Source organism: Ooceraea biroi, chromosome 1 (genome assembly GCF_003672135.1).
Source record: "Ooceraea biroi isolate clonal line C1 chromosome 1, Obir_v5.4, whole genome shotgun sequence".
NCBI lineage: Eukaryota > Metazoa > Arthropoda > Insecta > Hymenoptera > Formicidae > Ooceraea > Ooceraea biroi.
In genome coordinates, this window is record NC_039506.1 from 24,274,129 (window position 1) to 24,292,514 (window position 18,386).

An 18,386-nucleotide genomic window follows, 5' to 3' on the forward strand; every position below is an offset into this window, starting at 1 on the left:
TATTAGAAAATGTAATGCTATTGATTTTGAATGGTAAGATCGGGAAAAAAATAGTGCTCTATGCGTTGATCAGGAATTACGATTAATATTCAAAGCAAACTCTAACAACACTTCTTTTTATCCTGTTTTCCGTGGCTTAATAATAATAACTCTGTGATACGTCGTTAGAGACCTTGTGCGCTTAGTCAAGATTATATAAAAGAAATCGCCATAAAGAGCTATCGGATTACTCGGAACAACTTCAGACAAGATGTTACTTCGCGTGTTTAATCTAATCAGCTTTGGTGCATTCGGATTGTGCATGGCAAAGGAACAAATGCTTCGTAAGTATTCAAGAATTCTCCTTATTTTTTATTCTACCATTTTCCATGCCATCAAAACAGTATGTACAACAGTATATAACAGTATAACAATATATTGTTGTTTAAGTAATAATAAATGCGTAACACAAGTCTACTTTTCGAGTTATAATCGGATGTTTTCTTAAGCTAATTCGCAGTGTTATTGTTTCTGCTCTTACACTTCTATTCGATTTTAATTTCTACCCAGCTGTAACTACATGCCATCGGGATGCGACAGATTATTCTACCTGCTTAAGAGACGCAATACAAGAAGCATGGCCACGATTTATTCAAGGTATCTTGTTTTGAAAGCAATTCATTTCTGCACCTTGAATTTTAAATGCTCTATCAAGACGCTTGAGAGATAAGAAATCACAAATTCATGAAATCAAATTTCATCCAGTCTAAAGCTCTGATTATAGAACCTCGACACACAAATATCACAAATGTATAAATTAATAAAATTTCGTACTGTATTTCATAATGTACAAAATATACAAAAATTCCATCGAATACTGAATTTTGACATATTAATTCATCAGAACTAACGTTAGTTTATCTTGGCAGGACTTCCGGAATTCAACTTTCCCCCCATAGATCCTGCGTTTTACGATCATCATTATGTCACCATTCGTAATGGAGTATTATACGTCAATGCTCACGCAGTTAATACTACTTTTATCGGTTTTGCGAACGCTCGGTTTTTGGACGCAAAAGCATATTTTACTGACAACATATTCCACTTGGAAATTGACTTTCAAACGCCACAAATCAGCTTGGAGGGCCTACTTAACCTGATAGGCAGTGTGGGTCCGTTCAGAGTGAATAGCACAGGTATAAAAAGAAATTCTCTATATTATTTGTGGAATACGCAACCATATTGTCATATATATCTTCATTTATGACATCAAAAGTGTAATCTCACGTTAAATTATACTCTCACCTCTCGGTTTCTTCACTGCTTAATGAAAAATCAGTCTAAACTATTCCTTATTACAAATTCATTATGAGACAATCAAGACCATCAAGTGTGAAATGATCGCAAATACATATTATATATTAATTTAACACACGTAAAAATAATTGCGTACATTTATAGGTATTGAAGTAATTTAATTATTATGTATCCCTATAAATAATCACAAATTTTTTAAATAATTTGTTAATTCTTACTATCTTATGTTATAAACAAATTTTAACATATTTACAAGACTCTGCTATTACATACCACAGGACATTACAAACTAGTTATCACAGACCTCAAAATAAGATGGGACATAACGGGTCCTGTAGCAGACGACAGATGGATTCCAGAACATTTTATTATAATTCCAAGACTTAAGAAAATGAAGGGATATTTCACCGGTTTCCTTGGCAGCGAAGAATTCGGTAAGTATCGAACCGTCAAGTGCAGTTTTATTTACGATTAGTGTTTAATTAAATTTTCTTATACACACAAAAGTATCCGAATAGAACAATTAATATATCATTTACTCAATTTATATCATTTATATCAATTCTTATGAATTTTCTCTTAAAAATTTATTTAAAGCACTCACACAAAAAGCAGTGATTTAACGTAAATAATTAGATGAATCTTTAAATTAAAAATTGAGAAACCATTATTGTGTATGCACGTGCACGTTATTTATTTTTATCTTGTAGTAATTATCCCTCTAATTGCGTCAAAAATGTACATCAAGTTATGATCAAGAATAGCGTTCATAATTATATTTCATTAAACGTGTACTTTTTATAAATTATACATGCAATTTATGCTTAAAGAAAACATTTCATAAACACCATTCGATGACATAATTAATATCGTATATCAGAATTTAGAATTATAATAAATCACGAAAGACGAAAATTATTTGTTATTTCCGCAAAAATGGTAAAAGTTTAAATAAATTGGAATAATTTTTCTACGACATCGGAAGTCTATTTTACAGAGTAAACTCCTATATATTTTGTTCTTAATTTACCTACTTTTGCAAATATTTGTATTACAAGTTTACATATACATATTTTGATTCATTTCCTCAGGAACATATCACTGCTCATAATTTTTTTGTTTTACAGATAAACTATTCCAAGACTTTGCAAACGAATACTGGCCGGCGCTATTTCGAGCAATAGGACCAATTGTGATGAAAAATTTGGACCCGATGTTTGTCGAAATGATTACTCCCTTATTTTCGAACGTTTCCTTCTCAAAAATATTTCCAAAATAACCTTCAGAAATTTATTAAACATGAAGAAATGGCAGGCTGCGTAGGATCTCTAAAATCATATTCAACTTCATATATATATAATAAATGGAAAATAATTTCATTATAATATTTAGCACATGAAAGAAAATTAGTTCTCTCATAATGTTTTATTTCTATAGTAAATTCATATGTAAAACATATATGTTTTCTGAATTCGTAACATATCCTGTTGTATATGGTATATTTTTCAAGAAATTGTAGACAAGAAATAAAAATTGAAAACTTTAGTTCTCGGTTATGAAGGGCAACAAAGTGTTGCAACAAAGTGTTGTTGTTGTCCTTCATTGCACACATTAACAAGACTTTATTATTACAATGTACAAAAATATACTGAATAAATAATTTTATAATCGGATCAACTTCTTGAATAATCTTGAACAGTGAGACACTGCGTTACTTATAATTTTGCATTCTGAGCAGTTTTTTATATTAAGTTCGAAGTTCATACTTTTCCTGATTGTCAATAAATTACAAATCTGTACATTGCTGATACATGCATTCTATATTCTGCACATACTACACACTATTCTATATTGTACACAGTCTATACGTATTCTATGATACGTTTTTGCATTCTATGTACTTGAAACGAATTGTAAATTGCACTTTACTACGCGACACAGTTCAGTATCACGCCACTATTGTTGGCTTTGCAATGAATTCAGAATCCTCATTCAGATCAAGAGAAAGAAGTGTTCTTTCATTTTTTGTAATTATCTATTCGGTTATATCTCGTGTTCGCAAGTTTCAACAGATCATATGCGTAGTTATAAAATTATATCTATTTTAAGAATATAAATTTACCAGTTTTAATAAGCTGATTTTTACTATTTTTTATTTCGTACTTTTATTTTACATCGTCAATGCACGACGATCACAATCGTATAAAGTCGTGATATAACTAACTGCCGATTATTTTATTATTTTTACTTTTTACTTTTTATTTTTACTTTTATTTATTGTTATTTTCATACTTACTACTAAAACTTAAGTAATAATTGGAGATAAATAATGTTCAATATTAAGCACTGCTAGTACTTGACCAAAACTTCAAATATAGTATGTTTGCAAATACGTTGCATTTGAAATAATAAGCCGCACGTGTAAGATTTTCAAATTAATCAAATGATATTTGATATAGAAACAATACTATATGTGTCACTATTAACAAAAATATAAAAGAAAATAATATTAAATGTACTAGAAACAAATTGTCACTCGCGGAATCGTTTACAGTGCGAATCGTCTCTCAAAGCGCGAATGTTCACACTGCCGGTTGTCAGTCTACCTTATCCAACGGTGAGTCGTATAGTGCGTTTTATGTATTTAAAATTATTTAAAATATCTAGATGGTTACCTCGCGTTGGTTACCCTTCGTACCGAAGTTAGTTAACATATACGTACGTATACGTCACACAGACAAAAAAGTACATATATTATGCAATATTTGCATAACTCAAGTCATCCTACCCAGTATATATATACATAACATTTGTTTAACATAATAAATTCTTTTTCTGTTTTTTTTTAAATATGTCTGTATATATTCTACACGTACATGCCAATTATTCGATATGAAAATTATTAGAAATCGTACTGCCATTGATTTTCCATGGGAAAGATCAAGAAAATAAAATAGTTCTACGTTTTAATCAGGAATTACGAATAACATAATGATATTCGATGCAAAGGCCATAGCCGGATTAGCATACTAAAAGTGCCCCCGGCGAGTTTTGGAACGACACTTGGACTGTTATTTTGTCATTATAACAAAAACATTTTCTCAAAATTTCAGTCCTTTAATTGTATTATTTCTCGAGTTATTGAAAAAAATACGATTTTCGGTTTTTATTTTTTTCTTCCATAGATATTATAGATGGACTTCTGTCGATGTTTTTTAAAAGACTTATTAACATAAAACATAAAAAAACTTTTTTTCATAGTTCCCGATTTAAAACTCCATTTACAAAAAAATAATAAAATTAAAAGTAACTTTTCCGAAATGTTCTCTTCGAGGTACAATCACTAAACTTTCACAGAAAACTCTTCTCTTTTATGAAATTGTTCTCAAATTTTTTCAATTTTTTCAAGTTGGTGCAACATCATGAAAAAAAATAAAAATCAATTTTTTCCTTTTATTTTTGCAGTAAAATAGACAATTATTTATTTCTCTCAATACAAATATAGTTATAATTATACAAACAAGATTCTAGAAAGAATTTTTATACAAAAATCATAATTTTTATCGAATGTGATCAACAAATTAATTTTTTATCAGTCTTCATCACTATCTTCAGTAATTACTACGGTGCTACTCTGTATCGTAAACAGATGGCTCAAAATTTCAGCTGGTCTTATTGTTGCTAAATATCTCGCATAAGATAAGTAATATACAGCTAGGGTGTATTACTAAAGGTGCTACAAGCTTATATTTTAAAAACTAGATGAAGTATGAAATTTTTGTTTTCCAGCAAATATTTGGTATCGAAAATAACATCATATGAAGTTAGTTTTTTCCTAGGTGGAGTGGGTAAAGTCACATCAAGGACATTTTGATTTTATAACTGTCGACATATAGTTTTTGAATGGCGCTAATTTCGAACATTTGCTTTAAGGATTTATTACTTTGTTTTGTTATTTCTATTTGTTTTGTTATTATGACTATTTGTGGTCAATCTACTCGTCAGGAGACGGGCTACAATCGTACGCAATAAAAAATATATGTCGACAGTTAAAAAATCAAAATGTCCTTGATGTGACTTTACCCACTCCACCTAGGAAAAAACTAACTTCATATGATGTTATTTTCGATACCAAATATTTGCTGGAAAACAAAAATTTCATACTTCATCTAGTTTTTAAAATATAAACTTGTAGCACCTTTAGTAATACACCCTAGCTGTATATTACTTATCTTATGCGAGATATTTAGCAACAATAAGACCAGCTGAAATTTTGAGCCATCTGTTTACGATACAGAGTAGCACCGTAGTAATTACTGAAGATAGTGATGAAGACTGATAAAAAATTAATTTGTTGATCACATTCGATAAAAATTATGATTTTTGTATAAAAATTCTTTCTAGAATCTTGTTTGTATAATTATAACTATATTTGTATTGAGAGAAATAAATAATTGTCTATTTTACTGCAAAAATAAAAGGAAAAAATTGATTTTTATTTTTTTTCATGATGTTGCACCAACTTGAAAAAATTGAAAAAATTTGAGAACAATTTCATAAAAGAGAAGAGTTTTCTGTGAAAGTTTAGTGATTGTACCTCGAAGAGAACATTTCGGAAAAGTTACTTTTAATTTTATTATTTTTTTTGTAAATGGAGTTTTAAATCGGGAACTATGAAAAAAAGTTTTTTTATGTTTTATGTTAATAAGTCTTTTAAAAAACATCGACAGAAGTCCATCTATAATATCTATGGAAGAAAAAAATAAAAACCGAAAATCGTATTTTTTTCAATAACTCGAGAAATAATACAATTAAAGGACTGAAATTTTGAGAAAATGTTTTTGTTATAATGACAAAATAACAGTCCAAGTGTCGTTCCAAAACTCGCCGGGGGCACTTTTAGTATGCTTATCCGGCTATGGCCTTTTTATAACCTTTCTTTTTATCCTGTTTCTCCATGTGACTAATACTGATACGTGATACGTCGACAGAGACCTTGTGCGCTTAGCCAAGATTATATAAAGGCTATCTTCGTGAGGAGATCATTCAAAGCAACTTTAGACAAGATGTTACTTCGCGTGTTTAATCTAATCAGTTTTGCAGCATTCGGATTATGTGTGGCAAAGGAACAAATGCTTCGTAAGTATTCAAGAATTCTCCTTATTTTTTATTTTACCATTTTCCATACGATCGAAACAGTAACAATATATTGTTGTTTGAGTAGTAATAAATGCGTAACACAAGTCTACTTTTCGAGTTATAATCGGATCATTCTCTTAAGATAATTCGCAATGTTATAACTCTGCTCTTACTATTCTATACAATTTTATTTCTACCCAGCTGTAACCATATGCCATCGAGATGCGATGGATTATTCTACCTGTTTAAGAGATGCAATACAAGAAGCATGGCCACGATTTATTCCAGGTACTGTTTTTCTAAGCAATTAATTTTCGCATCTTGATTTTTATATGCCTTCTCAAGACGCTTGAGAGATAAGGGATCACAAATTAATAAAATTAAATTTTATCCGGTCTAAAAAGTATAAAAGCTCTGATTATTATGGCACCATGACACATGAATTCATCAAATATCGCAAATGTATAAAGTAATAAAATTTCGTACTGTATTTTGTAATGTAAAAAATAGGCAAAAATTTCACTGAATAATGAACTTTGACATATTAATTCATCAGAACTAACGTTAGTTTATTCAACTTGACAGGACTTCCGGAATTCAACTTTCCTCCCATAGATCCTGCGTTTTACGATCATCATTACGCCACTTACGATAATGGAGAATTACACATCAGTGCTCACTCAATCAATAGTACTTTCATCGGTCTTAGAGACGTTCGCTTCTTGGATGTAAAAGCATATTTTACCGACAATATATTCCACTTGGAAATTGTATTTCAAACGCCACAGGTCAGTTTAGAGGGCCTAGCTCATGTGGTTGGCAGGGTGGGTCCGTTCGGAATAAACAGCACAGGTATAAAAAGAAATTCTCTATACAAATTGTGGAATACGCAACCATGTTGTCGTATAAATCTTCATTAATGATGTCAAAAATCTAATTAAAAACATTAAATTAAATTGTACTCTCAACTCTCAGTTTCCAATTCCTAATGAAAGATCAGTCTCAAATCTTTTTTATTACAATCTCATTATGAAACAATCGAGATAATCACGATTGAAATGGTCACAAAAACATATTATATATTAATTTAACACAGGTACAAATAATCGCTTATATATGTAGTTAAGTTAAATAGTAAAATAATCTTTACTTATTAAGTATTTCTACAGATAATCACAAATTTTTTAAATAATTTGTTTATTTTTATGTTGAAAAATGCTAACGTACTTACAAGACTATGCTAATACATACATATAGGACACTACAAACTAGTTGCAACAGACAACCTACTGAGATGGCATATATTGGGGCCTGTAGTAAATGACAGATGGATCGTAGAACGTTTTATTCTAAGTCCAAGAAGAATTAAGAAAGTAGAAACATACTTGACTGGTTTCCTCGGCAGCGAAGAACTCGGTAAGTATCGAATAAGTTTCAAGTGCAGTTTTACTTATTTTTTAATATAATTTTTCTTATACACAAAAAATTATCCGAATAGAACTATTAATATATATTCAATTTATATACTTTATATAAATTGTTATAAATTTCTTTTTAATAATTTATCTAAAGCAGTTACACAAAAATAGTAGTGATTTAGTGTGAGCAGTTAAGCGAATCTTTAAATTAAAAACTAAGAAGCTTATTGTATGCACGTGCACATTAAATTCATTTTGTCTTTTAGTAATTATCCTTCTAATTGTATCAAACATACACCAAGTTGTGCTCAAGCATAGCGTTGACAATTATATTTTACTAAACATGCGTTTGGTTTTTATAAATTAGTCATGCAACTTATCCTTGAAGAAAACATTTTAGAAACACCATTTGATGACATAATTAATATCATATATTAGAATTTAAAATTATAATAAATCACGAAAGATACGAAAAGTATTTGCTATTTCCGCAAAAATGATAAAAGTTTAAATAAATTGGAATAATTTTTCTACGACATCCGCGGCGGGAAGTCTACTTCACAGAGTAAACAACACAGAGTCTTATCAATTCTGTTCTTAATTCACCTACTTTTGCAAATGTTTATATTGCAAGTTTACATAAACACATTTTGGTACATTTTCTCAGGAACATATCATTGCTCATAAATTTTTATTTACAGATAAGCTCTTCCAAGACTTTACAAACGAATATTGGCCGGCGATATTGCGAATAGTAGCACCAGTTGTTACCAAAACGGTGGAGCCGATGTTTGTCGAAACTACCAATTGCTTATTTTCGAATGTTTTTTTCTCAAAAGTATTTCCGAAATAAAATGCAGAAATTTATTAAACATGAAGAGAAATGACAAATCATGCGATATCTCTAAGAACATATTCAACTTTGTGTATATACTGGGTAAGATAACCTAAGTTTTGTAAATCTTGTATAGATACATGGTGCTCCAGACTTATCGTATAATCCGTTAATGGTAGATTCCCGAACTCATTTGGAGAAAATCCTAATATCAAAAACGATCCTTTATTCAACTCGATAGGAACAATAACAAAAAACTATTGTCATCACTATTATTATCATCACTATTATTCGTCGGTTTTGTGAACAAAGAAATAATTTCGAGTGTCATTGTTTCTATCAAGTTGAGTGAACTATTGTAGAAAGGCTCTTTTGATATACGATGTAACGATTAGTTTCTTCGTTACTTTAAATATAAGGTTCGGGGCTCGAGATACGAACAAGAGGATGGTGACGAAAGATTATCTGTTTCAAATTAAAATATTCAAATTCCGTGAGCAGAGGAGAACAATTATATTTTTGTTATACAATACTTAGAAGCGAGGAAATCATTGTACAAGTCGTGTCATTATCCAATATAAAAGTGCGGAAATCATATTACAAATCGTGTTATTATCCAATACATAAAAGCGCGGAAATCATATTACAAATCATATTAATACTCATCTGAGTTTTCGAATAAAACGGAGCGCCTGATCCCTCGTTGGCTCTTTCACCTGCTTAAGGGTCCTTTGACTCGGAAATTGATCCCTCGTGTTTGCTGAGAGAGTGCTGATTAATTAGTTATCGGCCAAGTCCAATCCTTTCCAGGATACGGCGTCAATAATGATACTCGTTGCGAGCTAAGTCAGAGCCTCGATATTCCAATGGAATAGAGTCCAAACGGCTGTCCATAATGGCTGATAATACGTCGTTGTAGAATTGCTGAGAATGGTGTTGTCTTCTCAGGACCCCGAAACGAGAGAGGACGTGGCAGGCGATTACGCTCCTTTATCAATATCGATCGACGATCGATATACATGCGCAGATAGGACTATTCGTCTCGCATGCGCAGTAGATCGATTAGACAGTGCTGTCATAGGCCGTACTGGCGCGCGCTATACAAATAACTATAGTGTCGAATAGACTCACGTCTTACAACGATATCCCTGAGCGCGCGACATTTTGACAAGTTGAGTGGTGAACTTTTAACCATTCCCGTTTAAAAACTATAGGACCGAAACATTTTGATATTAGAATTTTGGTCTCGAAATGAACTACCATTAACGACAGGTCTGGGACATCCTGCATATGTATGCTTTTGTAAGATTCTTAGCTGAGCGGTTGCTAGGACAATTATTACGTGAATCAGATTGAGTAGGATATTCTTAAATAAGACACTTTCGTATAAGTGAACAAACAACAAAGCGTATATTTCAATGACAAATATAAGTGAGCGAACAACGAAGCGTGTATTCAAACGACAAAGATAAACGACTACAAATGACTCCCGAAATCACGTCTGACCGCGATAACGTCTCGAAGGAGAGTGTCGAATAATATCGGAGCTCGGATATTCGTCCTATTTTCCTTTGTTTGCCTACTTCTATTTCTATATACATCTATATACATTGATCCAGGGCCGTATCCTTCTCTTTGTTGTTGTGTCATATATATGTATGCATATGTTATTGACTCCAGTACGACGAGGAAAACGACTAGATATTTTAAATACATGAAACGCATTTCGCGATAAAGTGTTGGATAAGGTAGATCGATCAAACCAAGGAGTGAATATTCACGATTTGAGAGATGACGTGACGATCCGCGCTATAAGCAATTCCACGAGTGACAATCCGCTTCTAGTATAATTAATTTTACTGTCTTTTATATTATTGTTAATAGTGACAAATATAATATTGTTTTTATATCAAATGCCATGCTTGATTTGGAAATCTTTATGGCTTATTACTTCAAACGCAACGTACTTGCAAAAATACTATATTTGAAGTTTTGGTGAAATACAAACAGTGTTTAATATTGAACATTATTTATCTCCAATTACTATTTAAGTTTCAGTAGTAAGTTTGAAAATAGTAAAAGTAACAATAAAATAATCGGCAGGTAATAACATCACGACTTTATGCGACTGCGACCATTATGCATTGTCATGCACTGTAAATTAAAAATGCGAAAGAAAAGAAAGTAAAACTTATTAAAAGTGGTCAATGTAAGCACATTCTTAAAATGGATATAATTTTGTAATTACGCATATCACTTGCTGTTTCGAAACTTGCGAACTATTAGGCTCGAGATATAAACGAATAGATACTAGAAAATAATGAAAAAATATTTCCTTTTAATCATTTGATGTAAATATATTCTGAATTCATTGTAAAACCAATAATAGTCGCGTGATAAAACTATGTAACAATATGGTGCGATTTAAGGGGTAACGCCACTCTAGCGCCCGGAAAAACAGCCTAATTTTTTATGGGAATATAATGAATGGAATACAAAATCCGTTTAAAGGCCTTTATTGTACATACTTTGAAGTGTATTTACAAATTTTTATTGAATTTTTTTACAAAATGGCGGCGCCAGAGCTCAGCCTCTTCTCACAGATAGTGTTCCGCGGCCGGAAAGATTTCTCCTCCAATTTTTAACCTGGAACAAAAAACTAAACATTTTTGAGTCTTATATAAGGTTAGCTCGGGAACTACGTACGGAAATTAAAAAATACCGTTTTTTGTAAAACTGACGCACGTTTGAACAAAAAGTTTTTTTTACCTAAAAATGAAACTTTTTGTTCAAACGTGCGTCAGTTTTACAAAAAACGGTATTTTTTAATTTCCGTACGTACTTCCCGAGCTAACCTTATATAAGACTCAAAAATGTTTAGTTTTTTGTTCCAGGTCAAAAATTGGAGGAGAAATCTTTCCGGCCGCGGAACACTATCTGTGAGAAGAGGCTGAGCTCTGGCGCCGCCATTTTGTAAAAAAATTCAATAAAAATTTGTAAATACACTTCAAAGTATGTACAATAAAGGCCTTTAAACGGATTTTGTATTCCATTCATTATATTCCCATAAAAAATTAGGCTGTTTTTCCGGGCGCTAGAGTGGCGTTACCCCTTAATTTGTTTTAAGTAACATAGAATGCAATACTGTGTATCATTCCCCATAGTAATGCTTCGGCGGAGCTGGGGAAGGCTTCCTGTATTGTGCTGTCCGTTCGTGCCGTTGTGCCGTTCGGGAGGTGTACGTCCGGTGGTGGGTGTATGTTGGGGGGAGAGTTTTAGTGGGTAGTTCTGTCTGGGCCGTTGTAGAGGTCCGAGAGAGTCCCACACTGCCTTGAGGGCCGGTCCCTCTCGGCGTGCGTTAATGTATTTCTCTCCTCCCACGTAAACAAAAAAAAAAAATACTGTGTATCAAGTATGTAGACATTCGTAATTTATTGGCAAGCAGGAAAAAGATGGATTTCAAACTTAATATAAAAAACTGCTTAGAATGCAAAATTATAATTAATGTCTCACTGTTCAAGATTATTCAAGAAGTTGATGCAATTAACATTATTTATACAATATTCTCTTCTACACTGCAATAATAACTTTTTGTTAACATGTTTAATGAAGAACAAAAACAATAATTTGCACAACCGAGAACTAGAGATTTTATTTCTTATTTCAATTTCTTGTTAAATATAATATATACAAAAGGATATGTTACGAATTCAGAATACATGTTTTACATATGCATTTAAAGATGAACTTCAAACTTAATATAAAAAACTGCGCAGAATGCAAAATTATAACACAATGTCAGACTGTTCATGATTATTCGAGAACTTGATGTAATTAAAATTATTTACTAAAACCCCCTACACACGATCCGATCTACTGGTCCGATCTGCAGGATAGTTAGGAGGGGATAAATCGGGTGCTGCTCTCCACATGAGTCAATCTGTTGGTTCGCTCTGCTGTGTAAATACGTAAATCGGTATGACTCCTTCACTTTCCAAATTCCAAAAAATCGGGATTGCATTAACACTTTACTGTCGCAAAACCAAATGTCAATGCAAAAACGAAAAAGAAAATATTGGGCTAAAAAGTGGTTGTTGCAAAGACGACAATTTAGTCAATAAATATTCTCAAAGAATTAAATTCAGTTGACTTTAAAAACTTTCTACGAATGGATAATGACACTTTCAATGAACTGCTTTATATGGTTGCACCTTTAATAACAAAACAAGAATGCACCTTTAATAACAAATACTACAATAAGGAAAAGTGTGAGTGAACAAGAACGATTAATCGTGACGTTAAGATTTTTAGTAACCGGTGCAAGTTACGAAACTTTGAAATTCAATCTTTATATAATTCTAATATTTCCTTCTAAACTTCTTTCTCCTTTTCCAACATTTTGATGCACAACAATAGGCAGTCGCACGGCAAATGTTGAGAAATCGGTTCAATTGTCCTACACACGATCCAACTTGTAGGAGACACAACACAATCTGCAGAGTGTTGGAGTGAGGAGTCGGGAGATCGTATGGTCGACCCGACCAACCGTCCGATATCGGAATAATCATAAATTGGTCGTTCCGACAAGCCTACACACCATCTGATCTGTAGGATCTCCTACAAATCGATCCTGCAGATCGGATCGTGTGTAGGGGGTTTAAGGGGGGAATCTAGTTTAGGAGCCCGAAAAATGCATAATTTTTAGGAATTTTTTAAAGTAGGTAAAATAAAAGCAATTACTCCCACACTTTTAGAATATATTATTGTATATTTAAACTACAAAAATTAATTTTTTGGATTAAAAATATAGCCGTTAAGCCGATGAAACAGGAAGATGCTTGTAACGCCGCTGCAGTTGGTTCATTGTGTACATTCTGGAAAGCGTAAATCTTGTGTGAAACAAACGATTCAAAGTTTTTTATTAATTTTACATAATTACCTTCGAAGTGAACCTAAAAAACCAAAAAAATAACGAAAATTGAGAAATTGACACGATTTTGGAAAAAAAATTTCATTTTCCACGAAAAAAAAATTTCGTTTTTTAGTGCAAAAACCTAGTCTAATTTAATTTTTTTTACTCTGTTTTAGGTTCACTAGGTAAAAAACAAATAACGAACAAAATGAGCTGAGATAGAACTCGATCGGTTAATTAGCTTTTTCTCTATCGTGTACACAAGTTTAGAAAATACGGTTTTGAGAAAACATCATTTAAAGGTTTTGCAACCGAAAAGTATAATTTTTTGATAACTTACAGCAGTCGTAGGTTAATCAGCAATTCCTGCTCCATACAGGAGCCCTTCAACTTCCTCATAAAATTCATTTTGTACCATTTGACTGGCCTCGATTTTTTGGACCCGGTAAACCAGATTCCCCCCTTAAACGAGACACCTCAGCCAATCATAGCCTTTCACCTATCAGTTTTTATATCTTTGTCGATCGGCGATTTTCGCCTTCCTAATCGCGGTCAGCTCAGTTGCTGTTGAGCTGCTTGCGACACTGGTCTCTGACAATTCGTATGGCTATCGGGTCGGTGCCAAATCATTTCTTTGTTCTCTTAACGGGTTCTTTACGTGTTTTCGGTTTCTTTATTGATTTCTGTATTGAACACTTCTGTCTATTTCATCCTCGATTCACACGTTTTCCGCACCCTTCGCTGAGTGGAATCAACTATCCCGGAGCCAACTAGCAGGTAAGATCGGCCCTCAAACAATAATTATATAACATGTTCGACATAATAAATTCTTTTTGTGGTTTTTTTAATGTGTCTATGTATATTCTACACATACATATCAATTAACCGTTATGAAAATTGTTAGAAAAGGTAATTGATTTTCCATGAGAAAGATCAAGAAAATGAAATAGTACTCTATGCTTTGATCAGGAATTACGAACAATATAATAAAATTCCAGAGGCAAATTCTTATAATACTTCTTTTTATCCTGTGTGTTTTTCCATGTGACATATAACATATAATTAATAATGTTACGTGATATGTTATTAGAGACGTGCGTTACTCCAAGATTATATAAAGGCAATCTTCGTAAGGAGCAATAGATCACTTGAAGCACCATTAGACAAGATGATACTTCGCGTGTTTAATCTAATCAGTTTTGTAGCATTCGGATTGTGCGTGGCAAAGGAACAAATGCTTCGTAAGTATTCAAGAATTCTTATTTCTTATTCAACCATTTTCCATATACGATCGAAACAGTAATAATATTGTTGTTTGAGTAACTAATAATAAATGCGTAACACAAGCCTACTTTTTGAGTTATAATCGGATCATTCTCTTAAGATAATTCGCAATGTTATCACTTTGCTCTTACTATTTTATTCGATTTTAATTTCTATACAGCTGTAACCACATGCCATCGGGATGCAACGGATTATTCTACTTGCTTAAGAGACGCAATACAAGAAGCATGGCCACGATTTGTTCCAGGTACCTTGTTTTAAAATTAATTACTTTTCGCATCTTGACTTTTATATGCTCTCTCAAGACGCTTGATCACAAATTGAAGGGATCACAATTTGAAATAATCAAATTTCTAGTCTAGTATAAAAGCTCTGAGTAAAAACGCTCGATACGCGAATTCATCAAATATCACAAATGTATAAATTAAGAAAATTTCGTACTGTATTACATAATGTAAAAAAATATGCAAAATTCCACTGAATAATGAACTTTGACATACTAATTCATCAGAACTAACGTTAGTTTATCCGTCTTGACAGGACTTCCGGATTTCAACTTTCCGCCTATAGATCCTGCGTTTTACGACCATCATAATGTCACTTATGATAGTGGAGAATTACATATCTTTACTCACGGAATCAATAATACTGTCAGTGGTCTTGGGGACGCTCGTTTCTTGGACGTAAAAGCATATTTTACCGACAATATCTTTCAGTTGGAAATTGATATGCAAATTCCACAGTTCACCGTAGACGGCATATCTGATGTAATTGGTGAAGTGGGTCCATTCAGAGTGAACAGCACAGGTATAAAATGAAATTCTCTGTACAAATTATGGAATAGGTAACCATGTTGTCGTATATATCTTTATTTATGACGTTAAAAATTTAATTAAAAATATTAAAGTATATCTCAACTCTCGGTTTCCAATTCCTAAAAATCAATCTCAAATCTTTTTTATTACAATCTCGTTATGAAACAAGATAATCACGATTGAAATGGTCGCAAAAACATATTATATATTAATTTAACACAGGTAAAAATAATCGCTTCTAGTTATAGTTATTAAGGCTCCTGAGTACTCACCGCGGCCATGTTGAATTATGACGTCAGAAGCGAAAAATGACACGCTGAAAATTCTTGCGTGCCATTTTCTAATAAAAAGATATTTTGATAAAAAAAACACTACAGATCGCTTCAGCACACTTGTAAAATATACCGAAAACTAAGCTTTTCTGTTAACAGTCAATCAATAGTCATAAAATGACTGTGATATGAGACTTGGTTATGCGGAATGACTGCGCATGCGCAAGACTATTTTCATATTACAGGCATTTTACGACTGTGGATTGATTGTTAACAGAAAAACTTAGTTTTCGGTATATTTTACAAGTGTGCTGAAGCGATCTGTAGTGTTTTTTTTATCAAAATATCTTTTTATTAGAAAATGGCACGCAAGAATTCTCAGCGTGTCATTTCTCGCTTCTGACGTCATAATTCAGCATGGCCGCGGTGAGTACTCAGGAGCCTTAAAGTAATCTTTAATTATTAAGTATTCTTATAGATAATCAAAAACTTTTGAAATAACTTGTTAATTCTTTCTATATCTTATGGTGAAAAAATGCTAACGTATTTACAAGACTATGCTAATACATACATATAGGACACTACAAACTAGTTGCAACAGACAACCTAATGAGATGGCATATATTGGGGCCTGTAGTAAATGACAGATGGATCGTAGAACGTTTTATTCTAAGTCCAAGAAGAATTAAGAAAGTAGAAACATACTTGACTGGTTTCCTCGACAGCGAAGAATTCAGTAAGTATCGAATAACCTTCAAGTACAGTTTTCCTTATTTTTTAATATAATTTTTCTCATATACACAAAAGTTTTCTTATACTCACAAAATTATCCGAATAGAACTATTAATATACATATATTTAAAATTTATATAATTTATATTAATTCTTATGAAATTCTTAATAATAATTCATCTAAAGGAGTCACACAACAAATAACACACAAATAACAGTGATTTATCATGAATAGTTAAATAAATCTTTAAATTGAAAACTAAGAAACCATTATTGTATGCACATGTATATTAAATTTATTTTTATCTTCTAGTAAATACCCTTTCAATTGCGTCAAACGTACATCAAGTTATGGTCAAGAATAGCATTCATAATTATGTTTCATTAAACGCGCGGTTGTTTTTATGAATTATGTAATTCATGCTTGAAGAAAACATTTTATAAATACCTTTGATGACGTATCATACATCAGAATTTAGGATTAGAATAAATCACGAAAGACACGATAATTACTTATTATTTCCGTAAAAATGGTAAAAGTTTAAATCAATTGAAATCATTTTTCTATGACATGAGAAGTCTATTTTACAGAATAAATTCCTCTCAGTTCTCTTCTTAATTCACCTAATTTTGCAAATATTTGTATTGCAAGTTTACATATACACATTTTGCTACATTTTCTCAGGAACATATCACTGATAAATTTTCATTTGCAGGTAAACTCTTGCAAGACTTTGCAAACGAATATTGGCCGTCGTTATTGCGAGTAGTAGCACCAGCTATGCTCAAATCGTTAGAGCCGATATATGTTGAAAATACCAATCGCTTATTTTCGAATGTTCCCTTTTCGAAAGTATTTCCGAAATAAAATTCAGAAATTTTAATAAGCATGAAGGAATAACAGATCTCGCGTGATCTCTAAAAATACATTCAACTTCATGCATATATTGTGCAGTAGGAAAGGATACTTTATGTGTCGCATAAAACTGAAAAAAATGTAAGCTTTCTCTGAATTAATATTTTATATCAAGAAATTCTCTAAGTGACCGACAAACTCGTAACAAGAAATCTGTGCGGAAAAACTGAGCTGCGAAAATGCTTAAGACTTTTTGTTCCGAGCGAAGTGCTCTCGCAAACTACGGCATTCAAAGTTTCGATGAAGTACTAGTTGTGCTGAAGACTTACTGTTATTCACCGTCGCTTAATTTTCAAATGTTACTAATAACAATGTTTAGAAAATAATAAAAGTAATAATAATGTAATCAACAATACGTTACATTAGGACTCATATATTGTTGATCTAAGATAAGAGAAAGAAATAAAAGACAGTAAAAATCAACTTGTCAAGAATATCAAATTTATATTCTAAAAATAGGTGATTTTATAATTATGCATACTAAGTATTTACTGCTTTGCGATCTGCGAGCTCTGCAGAGGAGGTATAACGAGATAAATATAAAGATTCTTCTTTCATTTCATTTGTTAATCTAAATAAAAATTTTTAAATGACTTGCAAACGCGATAATAATCATAGAGCTATGTTGGATTATGTAAGAAGACGAAATTTGTAATTTGTTGCAACGTAACGGAGGTTTCCTCAAAAGTATTCCCATAAGATTTCTTAAACGCACAAAAATACCAAATTTCGCAAAAACCAAAACGTTCCGAGTTTTGTAGAACTTT

General features: G+C 32.0%; 4 protein-coding genes across 5 annotated transcripts in view; 3 read left to right on the forward strand and 1 right to left on the reverse strand.

Annotated features, from left to right (window-relative positions):
* Positions 1 to 18,386, reverse strand: part of LOC105279368 (SAM and SH3 domain-containing protein 1) — a 332,254-nt gene that overhangs the window by 181,465 nt on the left and 132,403 nt on the right. The gene's annotated exons all lie outside the window — the stretch shown is intronic.
* LOC105279376 lies at positions 190 to 2,969 on the forward strand. Its single transcript, XM_026972731.1, has 5 exons — positions 190 to 323; positions 550 to 636; positions 909 to 1,175; positions 1,575 to 1,730; positions 2,424 to 2,969. Exons 1-5 carry the CDS (start codon positions 251 to 253, stop codon positions 2,573 to 2,575), a joined length of 735 nt encoding a protein of 244 aa, XP_026828532.1. The 5' UTR covers positions 190 to 250; the 3' UTR covers positions 2,576 to 2,969.
* On the forward strand, positions 3,860 to 10,683 carry LOC105279375. Its single transcript, XM_026972706.1, has 6 exons — positions 3,860 to 3,913; positions 6,288 to 6,435; positions 6,637 to 6,723; positions 7,021 to 7,287; positions 7,693 to 7,851; positions 8,555 to 10,683. Exons 1-6 carry the CDS (start codon positions 3,875 to 3,877, stop codon positions 8,704 to 8,706), a joined length of 852 nt encoding a protein of 283 aa, XP_026828507.1. The 5' UTR covers positions 3,860 to 3,874; the 3' UTR covers positions 8,707 to 10,683.
* On the forward strand, positions 14,243 to 18,042 carry LOC105279374. Its single transcript, XM_011339104.3, has 6 exons — positions 14,243 to 14,377; positions 14,691 to 14,841; positions 15,045 to 15,131; positions 15,425 to 15,691; positions 16,549 to 16,707; positions 17,420 to 18,042. Exons 2-6 carry the CDS (start codon positions 14,769 to 14,771, stop codon positions 17,569 to 17,571), a joined length of 738 nt encoding a protein of 245 aa, XP_011337406.1. The 5' UTR covers positions 14,243 to 14,377; positions 14,691 to 14,768; the 3' UTR covers positions 17,572 to 18,042.